The 25,159-nt window shown below is 40.7% G+C and overlaps 1 protein-coding gene across 1 annotated transcript in view; it reads right to left on the reverse strand.

The window, feature by feature from the left end:
* TMTC1 (transmembrane O-mannosyltransferase targeting cadherins 1) overlaps positions 1–25,159 on the reverse strand; it is a 234,133-nt gene that overhangs the window by 80,143 nt on the left and 128,831 nt on the right. Inside the window, exon 9 of the mRNA XM_079774298.1 lies at positions 3,943–4,064. Coding sequence (XP_079630424.1) covers positions 3,943–4,064 — 122 coding nt within the window. The remainder of the gene's footprint in view (positions 1–3,942; positions 4,065–25,159) is intronic.

Below are 25,159 nucleotides of genomic sequence, written 5' to 3' on the forward strand. Positions count from 1 at the left end.
AAGGATCAGCTCTTTACTTCATTTTCCTATTGTTTGGTAAAGTCTTTGAGACAACACAGAATGTCGGCATAAAGATAATGACCTATATTTTCTGGGATGCCACTGAACACACTGTGTCTATGTTTTCCTGAAAGTACTGGTACCGATGATGTGGAAATGGCTGTTTCTTGTCAAGGTCAATAATGAAAAGAGGGTCATGCAGAGCAGATTCCCGAGTATCTAAAAGGCTTGGGACATGTTCTTCACCTTCATCCAAGCCAATGTGTAGGTTCATTAAATGCAACAGGCATAATCCAGAGCCCTGACACCTTCCGAGGGGTGCCAGCAGCACCTGCCAAATTCTCTGTGGCCCTCCAGGAAGATTTGGGCGGCTCTTTGTCCAATTTTCTACCATTCCCCACTGAGATGGGGTGGCTGAGCATTGCTGGGTGAAATCTTTGCCAGAAGAAGCCCCCATTTTCACAGAAAACTGTCAATATTTACAACGGCTCTAATGGAGTCATTAGAACTCTCTAAGCTCACAGCATAGAAGTTTCCCCACCTAAGCTTTAATTTCTGACTCAGCCAGGACCATCTCAGTTGGACAATTATAGATAACAATGGAATCCATCCATCATCATAAGTAAAGCAGCTCCCCTGTGGTGTTAGTTACAAAGATGACTGTAAAGAATATTGGGATTCATTAGAGTTATAATGTCTCACACATAAAAAAACAAAATCCCGAATTTCCTCCGATTTCAGCCTTTCAAAATCTGTATTGAACTCTCAGGTTTGGCCTGGCTGGTGTGGCTCAATGGTTGAGCGTTGATCTACGAACCAGGAGGTTATAGTTTGATTCCCGTTTAGGGCACATGACCAGGTTGCGGGCTCCATCCCCAGTGTGGGGAGTGCAGGAGACAGCTGATCAATGACTCTCTCATCACTGATGTTTCTCTCTCTCTCCCTTCTCCCTTCCTCTCTGAAATCAATAAATGTATACTTTTAAAAAACCAAAACCAAAAACAACAACAACAAAAAACCTCTTGTGTTTGTGCCCAGAGCTGTGGACCTGGCCTAGTAACCTGACCTCTTTACCAGCCCCCAGGACCCCCTCTGCAGGGCAGGAGAGCACCTCCGCCTCCCTGTCACATGGCTTTGGCATCTGCAGAGACTACAGCCCTGGACAGGGAGTGGCCTGGCTGAGCAGAGTGATGAAATGGATACTAATACAGGAGATGCTGGGCAGTAAAGGGAAACCCCTCGGAAAATGATGACACATCTCCAACACTGCAATGCTCAGCTGCAGGAACATGAAGGGAGGAGGACAGCGCCTTTCTAATGAAGACTGGTTTACTGGGGAAATTGATTCTGGATGACTCTGCAGCAAGTGTGCACAATGCAGCAGAATCCAAATTGCTTTTGAGAGGCAGGCACTGGCTCTTGGTAATATTGATGTTTTCTTCATATCCCGAATGTTTATTTTAATCCAAGTCAGTTTATTCCTAGCGGAAAAAGGGCAGGGACGGCACTTGGTCTTTTTTAGAGAAAATGAAATAAAGTCAGAGAAAGGTCTATTTGAGATACAGCAGCATGGGAAGAGCAGGTGTTTGGAGGACACACCCACCTGGGTGAGAGGAACCCCTTTGCTTTAAATAAGATATTCCACATGGTTGATGACAACAGTATGGGCTTCCATAATGTTTACCTAAGGGTCTCTTTCAAAAAAATAAAAGTCAGCCTCCTGTCTATCACAAATTGTTCTCGTTATCTGGACTAGAAATGTGTGCTGCACATGCAATTCTTGTCACCCAGATCCCAGAAGATTTAGATCACTCGACTCTTGGAAGTATCAAGTCCTCATTACCAAATGGAATTGTGCTGTAGGTACTTTAACTAAATCCACATTTCCTCCTTCCTTTCAGTTGAGCAGAACACTAAGAAGTCGCTATAGCAGAAGCAACGTAGTCTGGAAGGTGCGAGATCTATCGGCAGGCAAGGATCTGCTTCCCAGCTCTGCCACTCATTAGCTATGTCACCTGGTCACCCGGGGCAGGTCACTTCACTTCTCAGACCCAGGTTTTCTCTTTGTAAAATAGGAATAATGGTGTCAGCTACCGCAACCGATGCAATAATAATACTAGATATTTACTGACCATGTACAATACAAAACACTTTCTAGGTTTTATGAGCGATCATGTCATTTAATGCTCACAATATCTCACTGAGTTGGGTGCTATTACTTTCATTGTATACAGATAAGGAAACGGAGGCTTAGGAAACCCATGCTCATGTTTAAGCCAGAATTCCAACACAGGCGCTCTGGCTTCAGGGGTATGCTGTCAACCACCACCTACAGCGTGAATTCATTGATACAATGAATACCACATGCTTAGCATAGCGCTGACATATGATAAAGATTCAATAAAAGTTTTGCTACAATGAGTGCTAAAATAGTATTAATGAGAATAATACTATTTTAAAGAATATTATGACCTGTTAATTGTTTAGAGAGAAAGATGCCTTTTTTATTAATAAGGAGCTATTAAATTAAGGGGGGGGACTGAGATTCACTTATTTTTATAGCCTCAGATTCCAGAACAGTATGCCTAGCAATGGTGCTCTGTGAATAGCTGTTAAATGAAGACTAAATATCGACTCCACTCGGAATCATAGGTATTACAGAGAACACCTGACTGAAGCCACTTTCAACTGGTCTAAGCAAAAACATAACTAGAATAGAAACTGAGGTCCCCTTTAGCCCTTCGTATTTCTTATTATTGGCAAGGCCTCATAAGCCTGTTATTGTAAGGTCATACAGAAAACAAAAAATTTGTGTTGTATTTTTGTCCTTATCGAATAGTATTTACCAAGAAAGAACCTCCTTCCAAAATTGTGCTAAAGACACATAAAGAAACTTAAGGGCTGCTCCCTCCTGAACCAAGTCAAAACCAGATGCTCCAAAGCCTTAAGAATGCTGTCAGATACTTGGTTTGGGAGGAATTCAAAGGCTATGAAATTCATTTCTAATTTTATGCATATTTAAACTTCTAATTCAGTATCAATCAAAAAATTAAATCTTATTATTGATGTTTAAATCAATTTAAAATTCTAACTGAATATCAATAAATAAGTAATGTCTTTATAATACTTTGGTTTATGATATTTTAGAAAAATTCATTCTTATATATCAATCGTTAAATTACTCATTTTAGGAAGTTCACTAAAACCCTTATTTTAAAAATTAGAAAACCTGACTTCTAAAAAGCATCATGTTTTATTCAAAGTCACACAACAGACAAATGGCAGAACCATTTCAAGGACACATCCAGGCACCTGAAAAGAAACGTGGCCTTGGAAAGATGCCATCTGAATGAGACAAGAGAACAGACAAGCTGCAGCACAGTCCAAACATTCAGAGCTAAGTGGTGTGATGTAATCACACACGTCTGAAGGCCCTTTGTATTTGCAACCATTTTTTTTCCCTCAAGGACAAATTTTTTTTTGAGATTGTTCCTATTTTTTTTCATGAAAAGACAAAGAAAAAGAGACAGAGAAAGAAAGAAGACAATTCAATTACAATCATGTTATTTAACATATTAATAATTTTAAACACATCAAAAATATTTCTACAGAATTACTATAATTATGTTTAATAAAACATAGATATTTGGAAAAGAATGTATTGGTAAATGATTGCTGCTAAAAACCTGCATACACGTCAGTCACTCTTTCCCATTTAACTGTCAAGCTTCCAGCTGGAGGGAAGCCACTGTCAACTAGAGTGAATGGGTGCAAAGTGAGCTCATCCACCCTGCCCTGTGGCTGGTTTTGAAGCTGAGGTAATAAGCATCTTAGCTCCACAAGGATCTATTTATTATACCCTATAGGACAGTCTCTCTGGAGCTGCTGGTGCTGGTGACAGAGGGCAGGCCTCATAAAGACGAAATCATGAGCAGTAATTACCTGGGCATGTAAAGGACTCTCTCGGCCACCACAAACCCCACCCTGAAGAAGAGATTGCTGGCTGGAATGAACGGGAAAACCAGGAACAACAAGCCCACCAAAACTTCCTTGTGCTCCAGTCTCTGAAACACACAATAGTGAAGGACACATTAATTCCAGGTTAATTCCACTTCACGGGGCATTTAACCATCTCCTTCATTTTCAAGTTCTCATTGAAGGAATGAATAGATTAGACCAATGAAAACCTTTTGATCAGTGTGCTGAATTCATCAGAAAAGCCCTGAGGCTAACACCATGCCAGAGGTGTTCACACATACCCAACAAACATTTGCCGCCCAGAAACATCTGCTATTTGCATAATGCAATCCAGGACCATTACTTGTTCTGTGCGGCCCTACAGCAACCCTGTTTCTTGGTTCTGTCCCTTTCAGAATTTCTGCCCTCCTCCTTCCCTGGGGAAATTCATTCCCAGGGAGCAAAACTGATATACTCCAGCTCACTAAGGTATCATGTGAAACTATTGTCCTCTCAGAAATAGAATGCATTAAAAAAAAAAAAAAAGCCCACACATAAATCCCACCAGGAGAAGCAGAGCTAGCATAAGGAAAGTTAAATGCCAATGGTAATGTTCGGTACCAATGAGGGAGATTATCTGAGCTGAGGAGTTTTTAGCACCTCTCAAATAAAGCCAGTAAGCAAGTATGTAGTCCATGAAATTTTCTGGGATAAAAATTCATACAATAATAACTCATTATATTGACAAAGCACCTTTCTGTAATATTGTACATATTAATTCGTAAAGGTTTTCCTGTCACTTATAGTTCACAGAAAAAAAGTTTCGGTTTCTAACTAATAATAAGTTGTAACAGACACTAAAAAGTAACTTGTATTTCCATGAGTGTATAAGGCATGAAAACATTTGAAGAGAGGCCTATTTAAAACAAATCTTAATGTACTGGATGGCATTTTTTTTTCCTTTTAAAAAAAGTTTAAGAAAATCAAGTAGAACTTTCCATATTACAGTTTTAAATGTTCCTTAAGAACATTTTAAATAGTCTATTACTTTTAATAATTGTAGAAGACTAAATCAAAGTCTCAAACATATAAATAAGAATCCATAATACAAACTACTAATACTTTAAGTATACAAAATAAAAGACTTTAAGCATCTATATATATATATAGGAGCCTAAGCGACCTGATGACCAGGTGACCATACAACCGGCTGGTAGTTATGACATGCATTGACCACTAGGGGGCAGACGCTCAATGCAGGAGCTGCCTCCTGGTGGTCAGTGTGCTCCCACAGCAGGAGTACCACTCAGCTGACAGAAGGGTGCCAGACACCAGGCTGACGGCTGGTGAGTGCAGCTGCAGCCTTGCAAGCCTCTCCTGTGGACACTCCCCCTACACGCCTGAGAAGTGGCACAGCAGGTGCAGCAGGGCCAGGACGAGTGGGAGCGGTGTAGCCCTCGGGGGATGTTGGACTGCCAATTTCCAAGGGGTCCCGGATTGCGAGAGGGTGCAGGCCAGGCTGAGGGACCCCACCGGTGCATGAATCTGTGCACCGGGCCTCTAGTCTTGAGATATTTGTCATCTGGATTTTATTAAAACCTTTGCTATTTTTACCACAACACAGAGTAATAAAATTTCTGACAGAAAGTCCATATGAACAAATGTGATTTGGACAATTTCCCTTCATGGTTAACAATCTGTAAGTAGTGATCTAATTTTTTACCTAAAGGAACCACACTATAGAATTAAAAGATGAAAGAAAAAGAAGAAAAAAAGCTTGCATAACAAGACTTTAACTCAAATCGATGCCCTAATGTTATATATTCTATGTCCCACTAAAATGAATTTAAGAAACGGGTGAGAAAAGTAGCAAGTTCATTACATTGAAAAGCTGCATGCTATCTTAGTAATTTAGATTATACTTTGAGTTTACAAAATACATTTCAGTTCAAGAACTTAAAAGTTTATGTAATTTTAAAAAGAATAAACACCTTCATAAAAATCCTGTGACATCAAAAGCAACTATTTCTTGCTAAAATTAAAAATAAATCTGAGATAAAGAAGTACAAATTGGTAGTTACAAAATATCCATGGGGCTATAAAGTACAGCATAGGGAATATAGTCAACAATATTGTCATAACTATGTATGATGCCAGGTGGGTACTGGAAATATAGGGGAAAACACTTTGTAAAATATATGATTGTTTAACTACTATGCTGTACACCTAAAACTAATACAAAATAACACTGAATTCAAATTGTAAGTAAATTATATATATAAAATAGATAGATAGATAAATCCTAGAGAATGAGTGCCTTGTCGAGTGTTCCGCATGAACTCTGTGCCTATTTTTAAGTAAGGGGTTGGTGTGTTCTATCGGTGCACTTTTATTTTTTAAAGATAGTTGAATACTTCTTTCAAATCTTTCAAAAGCTGAGATGGTTTTTATGAAAATATTCATCTATCTTCCTACAGAAATTTTAAAACAGATTTTAATACTTCCAACTTATTAATCCTATAGAATTAAGAAGAATAAGGGTATAAACAGACCTCCAACTGGGCTATTCACCATGTCCCTAGCCAGTGTTTAAACCAAAGAGGTGCCTCCCTGCCCCTCATCACAGTTATCAGAGAACAGCCTTAACTGGGGATATGGAAAAGGCATCACCTTGATCCCCACCATTTCACACCTTCTTGCCTGACCACAGGCCACCTTCCTCACTATCATGGCCACATGTTTATGCCCTTTGCTCAACACAACACTGAGAGTTCCAGCAGCCGGTGGGGAGGAGGCGGAGGCGGGCGTCAGGTGTTAGCAGAAGCCCAGCTCCATGCTGCCTCCCTCCTCTGTCACTGAGCCCCTGGAGTGGGCAGGATCCCCAGATGCTCACTGCTGCTGGGGACATGGAGAAGGATTCTCAGACCCCAAGCGCAGTTTTTACTTCCTTCATGGCAATCATTCCGATTGTAATTACCTGTTTTTCTGTGCGTTTACTGCCTTTAATATCTCCGCTAGACTGCAAGATCTTATGAGGGCAGGGAGCTCATCAAATGTGCTCAGGGGTGTATAACGTCTGTTTAGCTCAGTACCTGGCACTTAGTAGGTCCTCAGAAATATCTGTTGAATAAATCAGTAAATGAATAAATATACCAGGCAAGAGAGAAAACGGGGTGTGAGAAGAGGGTGAAGAGGACTTCCTGGTGGAGGTGACAATCTGGGTTTGAAAAATGAATGAATGCCTAAAAGACAAATTTGGTGGTGCTTGTGGGGAGGGGGTCACAGCTAATCTAATTCCAGGGAGCAGATACAGGATGTACAAAGCAGGGACTAAGACTATACTTGGTGGTGGTTGGCAAATCATGAGGATCTTATATGCCCTGTGTGGAGCTGACCTTTATTTAGAGCCAACAGGGAACTACTAAGGTGTCCAACATGCATAGAAAGAAGAACAAGTCAGTTTCCAGGAGATGATGTCCAGATTCAAGTTGTGGTCCTGCCACCAATACACCATCAGTCAGCTTGAGCGGGCACCTCGTTCCCTCTCCCATGCCTCAACTATCAAATGAGACAAGTGAGGCTCAGGGTTCACTGGGGCTAGATCATTACAAGGGCCCACATGATTGGACTTGTGAGTTGTGGATTTAGAGGCCACCACTTCATACTGCTCCCGGAGGGACTGGTCTTACAGTGTGTTTTTCTTTGTTTCCAAAGTATTCAATTGAAGACAGTGGCACTGTGCCCAAAATCAATGAAATTGTATTTTATTTTGGAAAAAAAATAATATTCATGAAAATATTATTTATTCTAAAATTAAATTGATCACTATATTCCTTGTCTTCCCCTTTAGGTCATGAGAAATAGAAAATTCAGGAACATAATTCTTTAAGCTTTGAGCCAATCAACCAAGCATAAAGTTAGGAAAAAAATATGTCATGGACATGGCTGAATTTCCTAGAATGAGAAACTCTGGGAGGGAACCCAAGTTTATATCCTGCGGATCACAGATGTGACAAAATTGCCTAAATAATTTATAGCTTATTTCAGCCTAATAGAGTCAGATGGAATGCAAACAAATATGAGTGGGGGGAAAAGAGAAAATCTGTGTCATTTTCCAAAGTACACAAAAGTGCATTTATTTGTGGGAAAAGAGGCAAATGGAAATATACTTATCTAAATTACACTGGGGCTGAAAAGACATGAGAATCCAAAGAGCTAATTATAGGGCCATTAATAATACATGTTATTTTCTGATTAACTGTGCAACTTCAGACAAATTAATTTACTTCTCTCAGCTTTAATTTGATGATCAGTTAAACAAGAGCAAGGACATTGATACCTATTGTATTTATAGGGAAAATGTGTGAGAGATTCACTATGATTTTCTTGCTTGGCTTAGAAAGATACAAAGAAGCAGCCTCCTGAGCTGTAAAGAGGTGGAAATCTCTTAACTCCCCTCTCAAGGTGCTCAGAGAATCGCTCAGCCACTTTCGGCACAGCCACGTATCTGAACACACAGCTCACGGTTTTCTCAGAACCAGCCATTACCTCCAAAAAATCCAGCTGCAGAATCCAAGTCTAGGCTGGTAGCTTGTGGTTTATCCCCTGACCTTCTTACTCTGTTCACATTTGAAAGCACTGGTCACGGATGAGGACACACACACACACACACACACACACACACACACACTCACGTGCACTGCGGCCAGCAGCATGTGGGTGTGTGCTCATGAGAAGAGGACTTCCTCCCTGTCCCATTCAACAAAGGCAACATCCATTGCAGGCTGTTTCCTTCCACAGAGCCAGAGAAAGGCCCTATTACAGTAATTATTATCATCATTACTATTATCGTAATTTCTCTTACCTCTGAACACGTTTCAGATCAATGGTACAGTGCATTTACTAGTAGGGTGTGCGCATGTTCTCAGTTCAACATAGAGCACAGCTGTATTTCAATCCTAAGGGTCTATTTGGCAGCTCTGGGCTCTAGCTGTCTGCATCCTATTTATCAGTCTTCAGGGAAGCTGATGACTAAAGCTCTCCAGCCCTGGGAGAAAGCACTTGTCTAGCTTGCATGGCTGAACACTTACCAGGCCCACCTTTTCGTACCTGTTTATGGGTCTACTTCCTCCAATAGACTGGATTCCTCCATGACAGTCACCCTTTCATGTGAATTTTTTTTTTAGTTATAAACTAAAATTATTTAATAAGTTTATAAATTGGAAATATAAAAAGTCTACAGCAATATGTCAGTCCCCTAAACTTTATTTAGTTAGATTACATTTATTGGGATAACTTTGGTTCACAAAATCATACAGGTTTCAAGTGTACAACTCAACAAAACATCATCTGCAAACCACATTGTGTGCCCATCACCCCCAAGCAAAGTCTCTTTTCATCCCCATTTATCCCCCTTTGCCCACCCCCTTTTTCCATCTGGCTATCATCACACTGTTGTCTGTGTCTATGTGAGGTATGTGAGGTGTGTGTGTGTGTGTGTGTGTGTGTGTGTGTGTTTAATCCTTTCACCTTCATTCATCCAGTCCCTGAACCCTCCTCCCTACTGATAGCTGTCAGTCTGTTCCATGTATCCATGCCTCTATCTGGCACCTAGATAATCAACATTCGATAAATAAAGATCAGTGATGAAAGTTGCATATAAATCAGTGGGGTTGTCAAGCATCCCAACAGTCAATTCAGGGACTTGCCACTAAGGAAAGTTTACTTTTGGTACGCCTCGGGAACACAGTATTTGCAACAGTAATTTGGAGCAGAGAGCCCTCGGTCTTTGTGCATCCAAGAGCATCTTACTAGTGTAAGGGTTTGGCACAGTTGGCCCCAATACAGAGGTATTTTTAATCAGGACATGTGCATAACTTCTGCCCTTCTCTAATTTGATTAATTGCTACTTACTATATCTACGTCTTTCATGATTGTTTGACTTTTGTGCTCAGGAAAACTTGACATCTTTCATCTTATTGAAATGAAATTTTAATATTTTGAGTATTTCAAGTTATTAAAATATTCCATAATTTATTACTATTATGATTTTTATGGAAGTTATTTTTAATTGAGAAAGACAGGTTATTTATTTAATCAATTGGAATCCCCTGTTGATTTATTTGACTGCATAGGATTGTCTTATTTCTTAGGAGGGGCTTGATCTGAATTCCAGTTATTGAGCTGGGCAGTGAGTTAGCCTCATTCTCTGGCTAAGGGACTCCCAAACTGCAACCCTGCAGTTTGTGCAAGTTTAAATGAATTCCAATTTAATCTTCACTACAGCTCTGTGGAGATATTATCCCTGTAGTAAATTCTGATATGTCAGGCCTTTGGTTCCTTCACAAATAGCTGTAATTGCAATCAGCAAAAATGCCAGAAGGTTATTACATTATTTCCTGGGTTCTCATTGTGCTGTTTTAAAAATTTTTGGGTGGCCCAACACCCCATTACTGTTCATAGGAAACGCATCTTGAGTCTCCACTTGAGCAAATCAGAGGCTCAGGCTGATTTAAACAGCATGAACTTTGAATCTGCAAAAGCCCTGAGATGCTAAGACAGACGGCATCAACTGGATGGGGAACTGGTCTCAAAACACTAACTCAAAAGCCAAAAAAGATGCTATTAAGGCCAGAATGGGAACAGCCCAGGCTAGAGGAGGAAGGACAGAAAGAGCTTGGCTGTTTGGAGCAGTAGGCTTCTGTCTGAGCTGTGTACAAACATACCTTGAACTCCTTTCCTCTGGGCTACCCTCTTGTCTACTTGATCTTCACTCTTGTCTGTGTTTTCCTTTGACTATCTATAGGCACAGCTCCTCTTTGGGGCTCTTTTCCATGGTGACAGCTCTCACCTGGTGCTGGTGACAGTCCCTTCCTTTGCCTTGTCAGGCCATCTGGTAGGTGTCACTTTGCCTATTGGCTCCATTAACCTTGCCCACATAACTGTGCATGGTTCCTTCATAAAATCTTCAATCACCCCGTTGGCTGCTCCATGTTCCCTCAAAGTGAAAGAGCATGGGCATGGAAGCAGAGATGGGAACTCCACAGAAGGAACAGAACTATGACTCTTGTGAGCTGATATGAGCTAGCCCCAGCCCACTCCTAACGTGCTCCCATCCTTATATTGTGTTTCCATTCTGTTTCAGCCCTTGGGTGAACCATCCTTTTTAAGGCCATTGTGGTTATAGAAATTTTTTAATGTTATATAAAAACAGTAAAAACAAATGCCAATCTGAGAGAGCTTTTTATCTGGCAAATGAGATTGAGACCAATCCTATCTAATAAAGAGGGAATATGCTAATTGGTCCTCACGCCATTGCAAAGATGGCGGTGCCCACAGCCAATAGGAGGAAATATGCTAATTCTCCCCCGCCCTCAAAGATGGTGGCGCCCACAGCCAATAAGGAGGGAATATGCTAATTGACTGCCCCGCCATCAAAGATGGTGGCACCCACAGCCACAAGATGGCAGCGCCGAGTCCTCTCAGCCCCGTGGGAGTCCCCTAGTCCCATCAAACCCCCTGTTGCCTAGGGCCAGCCCCGAGGCACAGGCAAGCCTCGGATGGCAGCTGCCCACCCGCCCAGGGTCGCCCAAGGCTTAACTAGGGTTGGCTGAGGCTTACCCTGCCAGCTGTGGCAGCAGCAGAGGTGTAATGGGTCATCACCTTCCCCTGATTGCCGGGTTGCCTCCCGCCCCTGAGGGCTCTCGGACTGTGAGAGGGGGCAGGCTGGGCTGAGGGACGCCCTCCCTCCAGTGCATGAATTTTCATACACCAGGCCTCTAGTCTCTCAATAATTGGAGAAGAGAAAGTCTTGAACTTTTACTGCTGTTGTATATCAAAGGCAACAGACTAATTCTTATAATCTGAACTCCATAATGGCAATGAGGAAGCAAGAGGAATTTGGGGGCAGTCTTAAGGGTACAGAGAATAAGAAAAATTGAAAGCTGATTCTCTGAGCCTCAGTCACTGTTGCCAAATCTCTTGGTGATTATATATTCAACAGGGGCCCCGAGTTAGTCCCACTGGACACAATGCTGCGCTGCAAGATGCTGAAGGACAGTCCTCCCAGGACATGCACACAATTCACATCTCACATGAAAGCACGGAAAGGTACCGCCTACAACTCTTCTCTCCCTTGTCTGAAAGCATCAGGACAGGCTGAGCTGGGACAGAAAATGGCCCAGGTTCAAGATCTCAACAGCATAGCTGCCAACCCACACTCTACTTGGCTCAAGCTGGTGATATCATTTCCTTGCTTTCATGTGCTCTAAAATTTACTTATAAATGCATGGGGAGAAGAATTTTAAAAGGGGAAATGAATGAAGAAATTATACCTCCTCAGAGACACAAGCAGATTTGTACACTCTGTGTCTTCTCTGAGCCAATCCAAACATGGTGCTCCCCCATGCCAAACTTTCTTCACCAAGAAGCACTACCAGATGCACTGACGAACACAGAGCTGAAGGCAGATTAAAATCAGAGCATTCCTAAACGGGCAGTCTCAATTTCTGGACTTTGGTTCTGGACTGCATTTTTTTTTTTTGCAGAGGGTTTTTTGTTTGACTTGCTTTTAATCAGCAGTCTGAATCTTCTTGCCAACACCAGTTCCTGAGATTGAAACTTCTTATCTCACTAGAGCACAATTAGGTTTCAGGGTTAAGTCGGGTGGCAGAGTAAAGCTCTCAGAATGCTTTATTCTAAATGAGAATAAACTAACTCCTAACTTCATTTAGAAATGTATGTTACATTCTACATAGGTGTGCTTCAAACATTTAAAGGAAAATCAAAGTAAAAATCTTTTTAAAGGCTCTCTGGAAGTGATATAACTGGAAAATACCAATCTACAGCAACAATGCTATTTGCTTAGGTAATCGAGCCCTAGTAAGGAGTTACGAAAATTAAATGTATTTTAAAAATGTTGTTCAAGAAACATATTTCCGATTAGAAATGAAACTACTACAGGAATTTCTGAAGAAATGAGATAAGTCAGAGAAATCAGCTTTCGTTATCTCTATTTGTGATGCTGAACATAAATGGAAAAGGTACCAAAAGCTATGTATTGAATAAAAAGAGTGAAGATGAGAGAGGTAAAGGAAAGGGGTGAGATAAGATCTCTTCTAAAGCAGTGTTCAACTTACAAATTATTTTATGTGCACCATGGGAGGGAGACATGCAGAGGGACAATAAGAGCCACCTCTTAAGTGGCAATGACAGAGGATAAGGGAAAAACAAATATCTCCTATGCTCATACCATATGCCACATATCTGACTTACATTGTCCCAACGGAATTTCATAACATTACAAACTAGGTAATTATCCCCAGTTTTATAGATGAGGAAATAGCGGATCAGAGGGCTTAAGATACTTATCTAAGTTGATCCAATTAGTGAGAAACAGGGGTTACAAACTGAGATCTGAATCATTCTAAAGCCAGTCCTTCTCCCACAGTCCACGTGGCTTTGGAATTCTAAGCTAATGTCAAGTGTGTGTGTGTGTGTGTGTGTGTGTGTGTACTGCAGGGTGGTATTTTAGCCCTTCACTGCCTTCTGGTTTTGTCACAGAAACATACTGACAGCAGATAAGACCCAGTAATTTGGAGGTTGCCAAGCAAGGCATTGTTGTGATAGTCTAGAAAATCACCCCCTAGGCTTGTGACAGAGGGCACCATTGATTCACTTTGCCAGATAAATGTAGACACAAATATCCTATAGTCTACAGGGATCAGCAAAGTGTGTGGCACATACTAATATACCCCGTATTTTCCGGCGTATAAGACGACTGGGCGTATAAGATTTTCCTGGGTTAAAAAGTTGTCTTATACGCTGGAAAATACGGTAATAGTAAATAGGCTTTTAGCCCAAGTCTCTCTCATGAATAGAGTGTCAGGTACCATATTTTCCTGTGTATAAGACAACTTTTTAACCCAGGAAAATCTTATACGCCCAGTCGTTTTATACGCCGGAAAATACGGTATATTCCTTTTCAAGTGTTCTATTTGCATGAGTGGTTTTAGATGGTCCACTCACTCATTCTGACAACCAGCCTCTGGAAGAATGGACATATCCATGTCCACAACCCAGAACAGGGCAAGATATAGTAATTTATTTGACCAATCTTAGTTATTGAATTGTTGAACAAAATTATATTTGAGAAGTCTTGAGAGGAGGATAATGATTATTCTTGATGCAAGTAATTAAATACTGTGATGAAACTGACCTTTTTAGTAAGGAAAATAAGAAAACATTCACATTCTAGTTACCACAGAGGTACAATGAATAAGCTAATGGATAGCTAAATGGGGCAGAGGTAGATAGCTAAATGGGGCAGAGGTAGTTCTAAATTTTCATATACACATGTCTAAGCTTTCATTTCTAATATTAACTGTTTATCTATGAATTGTTTTTTGTGTTTGTTGTTGTTGTTATTGTTAATCCTCACCCAGGAATATTTTTCCATTGACAGATTGAAAGGGAGGGGGAGAGACACACAGAGAGAAACATCAATGTGAGAGAGACACATGGATTGGTTGCCTTCTGCACATGCCCTGATGGGGGCCAGTGACTGAGCCCGCAATCGAGGTAAGTGACCTTGACCAGAATCAAACCTAGGACCCTTCAGTCATAGGCTGACAATCCAACCACTGAGCCAAACCGGCTAGGGCTGAACTGTTATTGTTTTTTTAAATTACTTTTTCATTGTCCAATTACAGTTGACATACAATATTATATTAGAATCGGGTATATACCCCAGTAATTAGACATTATATAACTTACTAAGTGATCATTCCAATATATCTCATACTCATCTGAAACCATACATAGTTACTAGAATATTATTGACTATATTCCCTATGCCAGTGGTCGGCAAACTGTGGCTCGCAAGCCACATGCAGCTCTTTGGCCCCGAGTGTGGCTCTTCCACAAAATACCACGGCCTGGGTGAGTCTATTTTGAAGAAGTGGCATTAGAAGAGGTTTAAGTATAAAAATTTTGGCTCTCAAAAGAAATTTCAATCGTTGTACTGTTGATATTTGGCTCTGTTGACTAATGAGTTTGCCGACCACTGCCCTATGCTATACTTTGTATGCCCATGCCTATTCTGTAACTATCAATTTGTATTTCTTAATCCCTTCAACTTTTTCACCCACCCCCTAACCACCTCCCATCTGGCAACCATAAAAATGTTCTCTGTTTCTGTTATGTTTACTTTGTTTGTTAGATTCAATTGTTGATAGATATGTATTTATTGGCAATTGATTGTTCACACTCTTCTTCTTATAGAAGATCCTTAAACATTTCATGTAATACTGATTTGGTGGTGATGAACTCCTTTAGCTTTTTCATGTCTGGGAAGCTCTTGATCCTTCGATTCTAAATGATAGCTTTGCTGGGTAGAATAATCTTGGTTGTAGGTCCTTGCTTTTCATCACTCTGAATTTTTCTTGCCAATTCCTTCTAGCCTGCAAACTTTCTGTTGAGAAATCAGCTTACAATCTTCCATTGTAAGAGCACCCATGACTGCTTTTCTCTTGCTGCTTTTAGGATTCTCTCTTTTTCTTTAACCTTTGCCATTTATTTATGATGTGCATTGGTGTGGGCCTCTTTGGGTTCATCTTGTTTAGGACCCTGTGTGATTCCTGGACTTGTATGTCTACTTCCTTCACCAGGTTACAGAAGTTTTCAATTTCCTGCTCTATCTCTTCTCCTTTAAGCACTTACATGATGTGAATGTTGCTACACTTGAAGTTATCCCAGAGCCTTGTTACACTCACATCATTTTCTTGGATTCATTTTTCTTTTTGCTGTTCTAACTGGATGTTTTTTTTGCTTCCTTATCTTCTAAATATCTGATTTGACCTTCCCCTTCATCTGCTCCACTGTTGATTCCCTGTTATGTATTCTTCATTTCAATTAGTGTAGCCTTCATTTTGAAATGGTTTTTTTTTTTTTATAGGTTTCATGTCTTTTTTTTAAATGCTGTTGAAGTTCTAAGTTCATTGAGCATCCTTATAGCCAGTGTTTTGAACTCTTCATCTGGTGGATTGCCTGTCTCCATTTTGTTTAGTTCTTTCTGGAGTTTTGTTCTGTTCTTTCATTTGGGACATGTTTCTTTGTCTCCTCATTTTGGCAGCCTCCCTGTGTTTGTTTCTATGTATTAGGTAGAGCTACTATGTCTCCCAGGCTTGGTAGAGTGGCCCAAGATAGTAGATGTCCTGTAGAGTCTATTGGCACAGACTCCTTGTTCACCTGAGCTGAGCACTCCAGCTAGCCCCTATCCCCAACCCTCCTGTTGCAGCTGAGTCTTGATTACTGTTGGCAAGTCAATGGGAGGAATTTACCCCCAGGCTAAGTGGCTGCAAAGATTGGCTGTGACCACTGTGGAGGATCATCTGTGCAGAGGCAGGCCACCCCATAGAGCGGGACTTACTTCAGCAAGGTTCTGGTGCCTGCTGAGTCTGTCCTTTGAGTGTGTCAGTTGTGGAGGTTATTAGGTAGTGCTTTGACATGGTCTAAAGGTGTCCACTGGGTGCAATGGCTCTGGGGCCTCCCAGGAGGTGAACACCAAGGTCAGCCACCACCTGTGTTCTACCTAGGGCCTCCTGGCATGAGCTACAAAGTAATCTGCAGATAGTTGCTATGTGTGCTAGGCTTGGCGGTGCCTAGGAGAAGCCAAGCTGTCAACCAAGGCTGGCTGTTGCAGGTACCTAGCCTGGGGCCACTTAGTGAGAGGTACGGGGCATGTGGAGGCCAGATGCTGCTTGTTTGAGAGATTTTAGGAAAGTCTGAAGCATGAGTCAAGGCAGGGCATTGGTATGGAAAAGTCACTGGAAATAGCATGCATGGGCCCACAAGCTGGGTGGTGAGGGGCCTCAGGGAGTCAACAGGGCTGGGCAAACTGTGTGAGCCAGGCTGATGGAGACTCAGATATAGGCCTTGCCTGCCAGCTCTTCAGTATGGGAGGAAATTGCACCCTTCCCCGCTCTTGCCCTGATGGCAGACAAAATAATGGTGTTGTTTTAAGAGATATGTGTTCATATGTGTTGACATCAAAGCTAGCTGGGTGGATTCAAAAGAAAGAAGGGTGAGAGGGAGAGGACTCCCATGAAACACCACTGGATTCAGGGAAGTTCCTGTCCAGAGGAAGGTTAGTGGTGCATTAGACAGGGTACCTGTCAGAACCAAGGAGAGAAAATGTCAGCAGAAGGGCAATCTTGTGCCTGGTACCTGTCCAGAGCTAAGGGTGGAAGAAAGAGAGAGAGAGAGAGCCCACTACTTAGGGACCCAAGTCTTGCAATATGTCCTAGCTGGAGAAATGGAGATGACACAGTAATGCCATGGAATTCTAGATCAAGAACTATAATATAACTAGAGGCACGGTGCATGAAATTCGTGCGAGGGGGGCAGTTCCTCAGCCCGACCTGCACCCTCTCCAATCTGGGACTCCTTGGGGGATGTTTGATTGCCGGTTTAGGCCCGATCCCAGAGTGCAAAAGGTTAAGAGAAAATAGGTTTTACTTTTTCATACAGTGAGTCCCACCCATTAAAATGTCAATTCTGGTTAAGGGCACATGCCTGGGTTGCAGGCTCAGTCCCCAGTAGGGGGCATACAGGAGGCAGCCAATCAATGGTTCTCTCTCATTGTTGATGTTTCTATCTCTCCTCTCCTTTCCTCTCCAAAATCAATAAAAATATATGTATTAAAAAAATAAAAGAATACAATTTTATGACACATCATCTCTATATTGCATTGTGTGTCCACCACCCAAAGTCAAATCTTCTGTCACCATATATTTGACCCTCTTTACCCTCCCCTCAGTAACCACCCTACTGTTGTCTGTGTCTACGAGTTCTTGTGTTTTTTTGTTTGTTTGTTTGTTCATTTGTTGCTTTCACCCCACATATAAGTGACATCATATGGTTCTTGACTTTTCCTTCTTCATCGACCCGCTTGGGATTGTCACTCAGAAGATAGTCCTTCCCTCTGTAATCTAAAATGAATGACGAGAAGGAAGAACGAAATCCAACAGTTCTCCATGGTAAAGATCCCCAAATTTTATAGCAGCATTTTTAAAGACTATACTTCACCATGCTTCATCAAATAAATTACAGAGAAATATTTGGCTTACTTTAAGGTTATGATATATGAAAGTAATAAGAAATCTAGTAAGCTCTCTTAACAGCTAAGAAAAAAGTAAGATTTACTTGTACACTTGAGCTTCTAGAGAAACTACTCTTAATAGTGGATTTGATTCCTGTTATCTGTTAATGTGCCCATCGAAAATCAAAGTATCTTCCATAATCAAGACATGCTGCATCTTTTTTAATAAGAGCCACTTTTTTGCTTCTGAAACACATGGTATTAAAAGTTGGTTGCATCATTATGTTTCATCAGACGTTGTTAAAACAGCTCTTTTTCCAAATAACTGACTTGATTAAGTAATTCTCTTCCCTCACCTTTTAATGTGCATTCAAACAGCCTACTTACTATAGCTTAAAAGGGCAAATTTAATGGACTAATGAATGCAGCAAAGGATGGAAACAAACAGCTATTCTTGGTGACACCCACTTTCTCACACTGTAACATCTTTTTTATTGTATTTTAAAATAGTATCAAATATTTGTCATTTTTGAGTTCAGACATTCAAATACCTATTGTTTCATTAGGACTGTTTTGCATCAAATAGCAACATATATCTGTAAAATGTATGTAAGAGAGAAGTAGTTTTAAATGATTTGTATGAGGCTTGAGATAAAGATACAAGTAAAAATTTGACCATGTAATCCCTAATTGGGAGTCATTTTCCCTTGGAAAATTCTTATAAGGTAACAGAAAAAAAAATGCTTTAGACAGAAAAACAAAGGATAAAAGTATTTCTCCTACAAGCCTTGGCACTGAATTATTCCCAAGAGAAGGCGCTGTCATCGTGAGCAGAAAACTAGAATTCTCGGGCCAGTCACCCAAATCAAAAGGAACTGTGCTCACCTGGAAAGAAGAGAATTTTCAAGGCAATGAGGCTGACATTAAGTGTTCTTCCCAATTAATCACTTTTTCCATACCAAATGCCAGAGTTCTGGGTCGAAAAAAGACTAAGCCAATTTGGCCATTTAAAGTTGCCAGGTCAAGGACTAGTATGGGTACACATAAGCATAACCAATGGACACATACACTGGGAGGGTGGGGGGGGGCATGCGGTGGGCGGTGGGGGTGGCTGGGGAGAGGTCAGTGGGGGGGAAAAGGAGACATATGTAATACTATATGTAATACTTTAAACAAAGATTTTTTTTAAAAAAGGGAAAAATAAATAAAAATAAAGTTGTCAGGTCCTCTGCAATTAGAGCCAGATAGGATATAAAACTAAAAGCAAGTTTTAGATGAAATTCTGCCAAAAGCATAACCACTTACTAGCAAACAGTCACACACGGACTAACCGTGAGGCTCGAGGAAGTCCTTCCGCTGTCCCCTGCTCTCCTACAGGAACCTTCCATGGATGGAACTAGATTCCGAGGCAAGAACAGCTCACCTTACTCTCAGGTCATGCACAGAGTACTCTCTCAAGTCCTTCTTTTTAAATCGTCTGCCAAGCAGGTGAAGGAACAGTTTTTAACTTTGTCTAGTTACCAGGAAAACTGCACGGAGACAGATACATGCAATGCCACTTTGGTCTGACTTTGGAAACTGTCACTTCATATACCTATGATTCCTCTATTCTCGGTGACACTCACTTCCTCACACTGTAACATCTTTTTTTTTATTTATGTATTTGTATTGATTTCAGAGAGGAAGGAAGAGGGAGAGAGAGAGATAGAAACATCAATGATGAGAGAGAATCATTGATCAGTTGCCTCCTGCATGCCGGACACGGAATCCAGCCTGAAACCCAGGCATGTGCCCTGACCGGGAATTGAACCAGGACCTTCGGGTTCATAAGTCGACGCTCAACCACGGAGCCACACTGGTGGGGCATACTGTAACATTTTATGGATGGCCATGGAGTGACAGGAGTCTTAGCAGTCAGTCATTATATCAAATACCCATATAGGCATTTCTAATTACAGCGTCAATGTAGTGGAAAACAAGAATTCCATGAATCTGTTTCAAGGTTTTATCTTTCACTTGCTAATGACTGGTTGGAAACTCTAACTCTAAAATAAATAATTAAAAGAATCATTTTACAGGGGTATCACTAAAGGGGAAATAATATGAGTTGTCGATGCTGTGGTGGTGGCTACTGGTTTTGAAGGTACAAACAAGGCAGCAAGAAAGTGTTTAAATGCTGCCCAAGAATGGACTTCAAAGTTCTTATCCACCCACCCTTATATATCTCTGCCAATACTTTCCAAAGCATGTCACCAAAACACTGATCCTGCAAGAAGCCCATAAAAAAGGTTCCAAATTCAAACAAATTTCAGAAATTTACCCCATGTAGAAACTCACAAGGCTGTATAGAACACAGTAAAGGCTTTGTGAAGTCCTCCAATTAAAAAAAAAAACAAAAACAAACAAACAAAAAAAACCCCACAAAACCTTAACTAGTGCTTCTGAAATGCAGATCTTCGTTTCAGGTGACCTTACTTAATGGCCTGTATGATGCTAGCATGTGTTTTGAAAAGTGCTGCTAAGGAATTTCAATTACCTATCCCCCAAAAATCATCTGTCTGGAACAGAAAAATTTCCCCGCATCTCAGCTACAGCCTTCATGCTACAGTTGAAACACATTTTCTGTTGTTCATCCCTGGTAGATGTGAAAGAGCTGGTTTTCTGTTGTTCATACCTGGTAGATGTGAAAGAGCTGGTCGCCATTCTCCAGGTTAAAAAAAAATCACTGTACACTTAGAGAACTGTATTAAGCCATCCATCAGCATAGTCTTGGCTCCAGCCAGGATAAGTTGTGAGAGCAAGAAGGTTTCCTGGCAGGTCAGAGGTTTGTTTAGATCCTATCTGTGTTCAGTAGGATAATTATCTTAGAGGTGGAGGGGAGAATGGAATGAGAGTCGAGAAAACCAAGCTCTTCCAGGCAGCTACTATATTTTATTTATTTTTATTCTCCATAGTCAGTATATTGCTTGGAACCAGTGAGTGGTCAATGAATTAAATATCTAGCATTTTTATCTTACCGTTTTCCTCTCCAAGTACACCATCCTGCACTTACATATTCTTTAAAAAGTTATTTTTCTTAGCTCTAAATAGTCTGCTAGCTTTTAAGACCAGTTTCCATCACACAGCTATAGAGATGGCTGCTAACCCTGACTGGTCATGCTACTCAGTGCCCTCTTGCCCGTGAGAGGCAGAAAAAGTACAGGCACAAGGAGGATACTATGGGACACTCCCCCCAATTCATTCGCCGTGTCAAAGTATTCTTGAAAACATTCTCATCCTAAGCATTGGTTGTCTTTGTAAAACATGGCCACTGATTAGTCATTCATTCAAATACATATTGTTGCCATCTCTATAGTTTCTTTGGGCATTGTGCTTATAGGCAATCACTTAAAAAATTTAGCTATCCATTACTTCTGTCTCCTTTTTATTATCCAGACAGTATTTATTCTACATTCTTTTTGGAATATATCAGTAAGCAAAACACACACACACACACACACACACACACACACACACACACACATCTCTACCCTTTGAGAAGACAGACAGACAGACAGAGAGGGAAGGAGTGAGGGAGAGAAAGAGAGAGAGACCTAGTAAGGGGCATCTGCAATATAACTGTTTGGCTCAGTGGATAGAGTGCCGGCCTGTGGACTGAAGGGTAGTGGTTTCGATTCTTGTCAAGGACACGTACCTCGGTTGTAGGCTCAATCCCTAGCCCTGGTCAAGGTGTTTGCAGGAGGCAACCAATCGATGTGTGTCTCTCACATTGATGTTTTTCTCTCTCTCTGTCTCTCCCCGTCCCTTCTAAAAAATCAATGGAGAAAATATCATTGGGTGAGGATTAACAACAACAAATATATATATATGTTGGGCAAGAAGTGGATTGCAATTGTAAATATGGTGGTCAGGGTAGGCCACATTGGGAAGGTGGTAATTAATCAAAGGAAATGAAGGAGTCAGCCACAGAACTCATTTCATAGTAGGCAATGAGTTCAGGAAGGAACAGGAGAAATAATGGAGTGGGGATGGGTTGGGGCCAGATCAGCTTTTAGGCCATTATAAAGGCTATGAATGATTTTTACTTTGGGAGAAATAAGGAGCCACTGGATGATTTTTTAAGTACAAGAGGGATGGGCTCTGACTTTCATTTTTAAAGACTCATTCTGGCCACTGTGCTGAGCATAGACTGGACCACAGGCACAAAAGTAGAAACAGGGAGATTAGGTAGGTAGCTATGGCAATAATCCAGGTTTGGACCATGTGATTGCAATAAAGTTGGAGAGAAGTTGTCAGATTCTAGATATATTTTGAAAGTATAGTTGACCATATATATATTTGTTGTTGTTGTAGATCCTCACCCGAGGATATTTTCTCCACTGATTTTTTAGAAGAGAGGGCGAGAGACAGATGTATTTTGAAAGTATAATTGAGTTATTGGTGGGTTGGATATGATATTAAAGAGGACAGAGAGGAAACAAGGAAACCCAAGAATTTTGGTCTGGGCAACTAGTAGAATACACTGAGATTTAAAAACAAATAAACAAACAAAAAACCACTGTTGCAGAAACAATGAATGCATTAGGTTCAGTAATTCAATTTCACAGAATGTTGAGTTTGAGACCTCCATGTAGAAATTCACACTTTCCTTTCAGAACAACTGCAAGCACCATATATATGATTTCATTTATTCTTATTATATTTCAGGTTGGAAACAAGTTTGAAGACCTTATGGTCAACACACTGATGTGCAACAGTGTAGACATAGAAACAGTAAAGCTCATATTGCAAACTTTCTTTCTTTCTAATACTCTATGCTGCCTCTTTACACGTATTTATGTATAAAAATAAGGAATTTTAGGGGTTTTTATGGGGGGGGGTGTAATTCTATCCAGTTGTACTTATCACAGTTGCCATCCCTTTATAGGGTCATTGGGCTTTGTACAAATAGCAAATCACCTAAAGAATTTGGCAATCACTTCAGTATCCTTTGTATTTCCAATACAATAAATAATTTCCAATGGGCTTCCTATTTAGAGGGACTTGTTTATCTTTGAGAGTGCCAATTACATATTTCATGGTTTTCTCAGAACAAGATGGAAAAAAGGTATGGCCCTTTAAAAAGAAATCTATCTTCTGAATGAAAACAGTAAGGAAAGAATGGCTCCAGGAGTAACTAAAATGTCTTTTGACCTTTTTAAGAGTTTAATAACAATCAGAAGCATTATAAGGCTCAGTGGTAATAAAGTGCTTTTATGAGAGTATGAATCATTAAGTTAAAAAGTAAGTTAAAAATGATGATTAGCATGTAAAAGGTGGCAATTATTTTACGTAAAGGCAAAAAATGCTATAGACTGTAAAATCTTGCTGAGAATCATAAAGCATACCATGAAGAAAAAGAAATAAAGCTGTTACTGATGTCTGAAAACTCCTTCCCAGGATGCAACTAATTCTTCCATTAATAAATGCAGTGTGTCTTTCAACTAAGGTATAAACATCAGAAGGGTAAGTAAATCATTTTCTTATTAAAGAATGAGACTTGTGAAAATGTAATTGCCCTGTGAAGGCCAAGAAGAAAACAAACTATTTAATGACGTGGAAAACTCCAACCAGGCCTAGATCAAAAGCCGAGCAGAGGCCCTCAGGTACAGCCGAACTGTGTATTACTCAGAACTTGAGGAGGAAGCATGCATAGGGTTCAGATCCAGCACCAGGAGAACCACTTCACAGGTGTCCTACGCATAATGCACAGAAAGGAATGCCTTGGGAAGACTGTTCAAGGGCTTCTGATTGTCAGGTAGCCACTGAATTAAAAGTTGTATTTCTAGAGTCTCTTTTGTTCCAATATTCATCACTGAGTGGAATGGAGAAATTGAGCAATGACAGTAAGTTTTAAGAACAACAAAAATCCTATATAATAAAAGGCTAATATGCAAATTGCCCCCTTGACCGGGAGTTCGACCAGGGGGTGGGGACGGCCCTACCTGATCTGCCGCGTTGCCCGCGGCTCCCCCTCCCAGCCGGCCCTACCTGATCTGCCCTGATCGGGGTGGGCCAGCCGGACCCTACCCATGCACGAATTCATGCACCGGGCCTCTAGTAAAATAAAATAATTATTTCTTATATCCTGTCTATTTTTGCTAAACTTCCAAAAACCTTTAAAGACATCAATGATATATTTCTATTCTTTGGTGTTTTAGGTGACGACTCCAATGTTCATTTGTAAATAAGTCAGTGATATTTGTCACTATTCCTTTCTCTTGATAAATATTCACTTTTAACTAACAAGAGTAGTTTTATGTTAGGATTCTGTCCTTCTGTTACATTTGAATATACCTACTTCCAAATTCCAAAATAAGCAAAAGCATTAAAAACAAATATTTTTTACTACCATTAGCTTTTGGGTAAGAATTTAACCTCTGCTTCTGAGGATGGGGAATAAAAGGAGGTTGGGGGGAGGGGGCAGGAGTAATCTTCAGTAGCATTACAAATATTTTTGATCATGTAAAGCATGAATGCATATTGAAATATATAGAACCAAAATAGCAGTCAACTGGATTATGTTTTTTCATGTCTGTTTTTTTCCTTACAAAATAGAAACAGGAACCCTTATTGTGCTTCTGACATTAACCTGAGACCTTGGTCGGCAAACTGCGGCTCGCGAGCCACATGCGGCTCTTTGGCCCCTTGAGTGTGGCTCTTCCACAAAATACCATGGCCTGGGCGAGTCTATTTTGAAGAAGTGGTGTTAGAAGTTTAAGTTTAAAAAATTTGGCTCTCAAAAGAAGTTTCAATCGTTGTACTGTTGATATTTGGCTCTGTTGACTAATGAGTTTGCTGACCACTGACCTAAGACAATTTCTTGATGAGGTGATGATGGTGATTGACAACAAAACTATAAAGATACCTGATAGGTTCTCAATGCTTCACATATGCCAGTCACTGTGCCAAGTGCCTTACGTGGCTCACCCTGGCACAGCCTTCTGTGACCCTACACTCTGGTGCAGGAACAAGGCTGAAGGAAGTGACTCACAGCAGATCAGTGGCAGAGCCTGGCCTCAGCCTCAGCTCAGTGCTAATCACTCCACCCCACAGCCTCGCCTC

Source organism: Cnephaeus nilssonii (assembly GCF_951640355.1).
Source record: "Cnephaeus nilssonii genome assembly, chromosome: 6".
NCBI lineage: Eukaryota > Metazoa > Chordata > Mammalia > Chiroptera > Vespertilionidae > Cnephaeus > Cnephaeus nilssonii.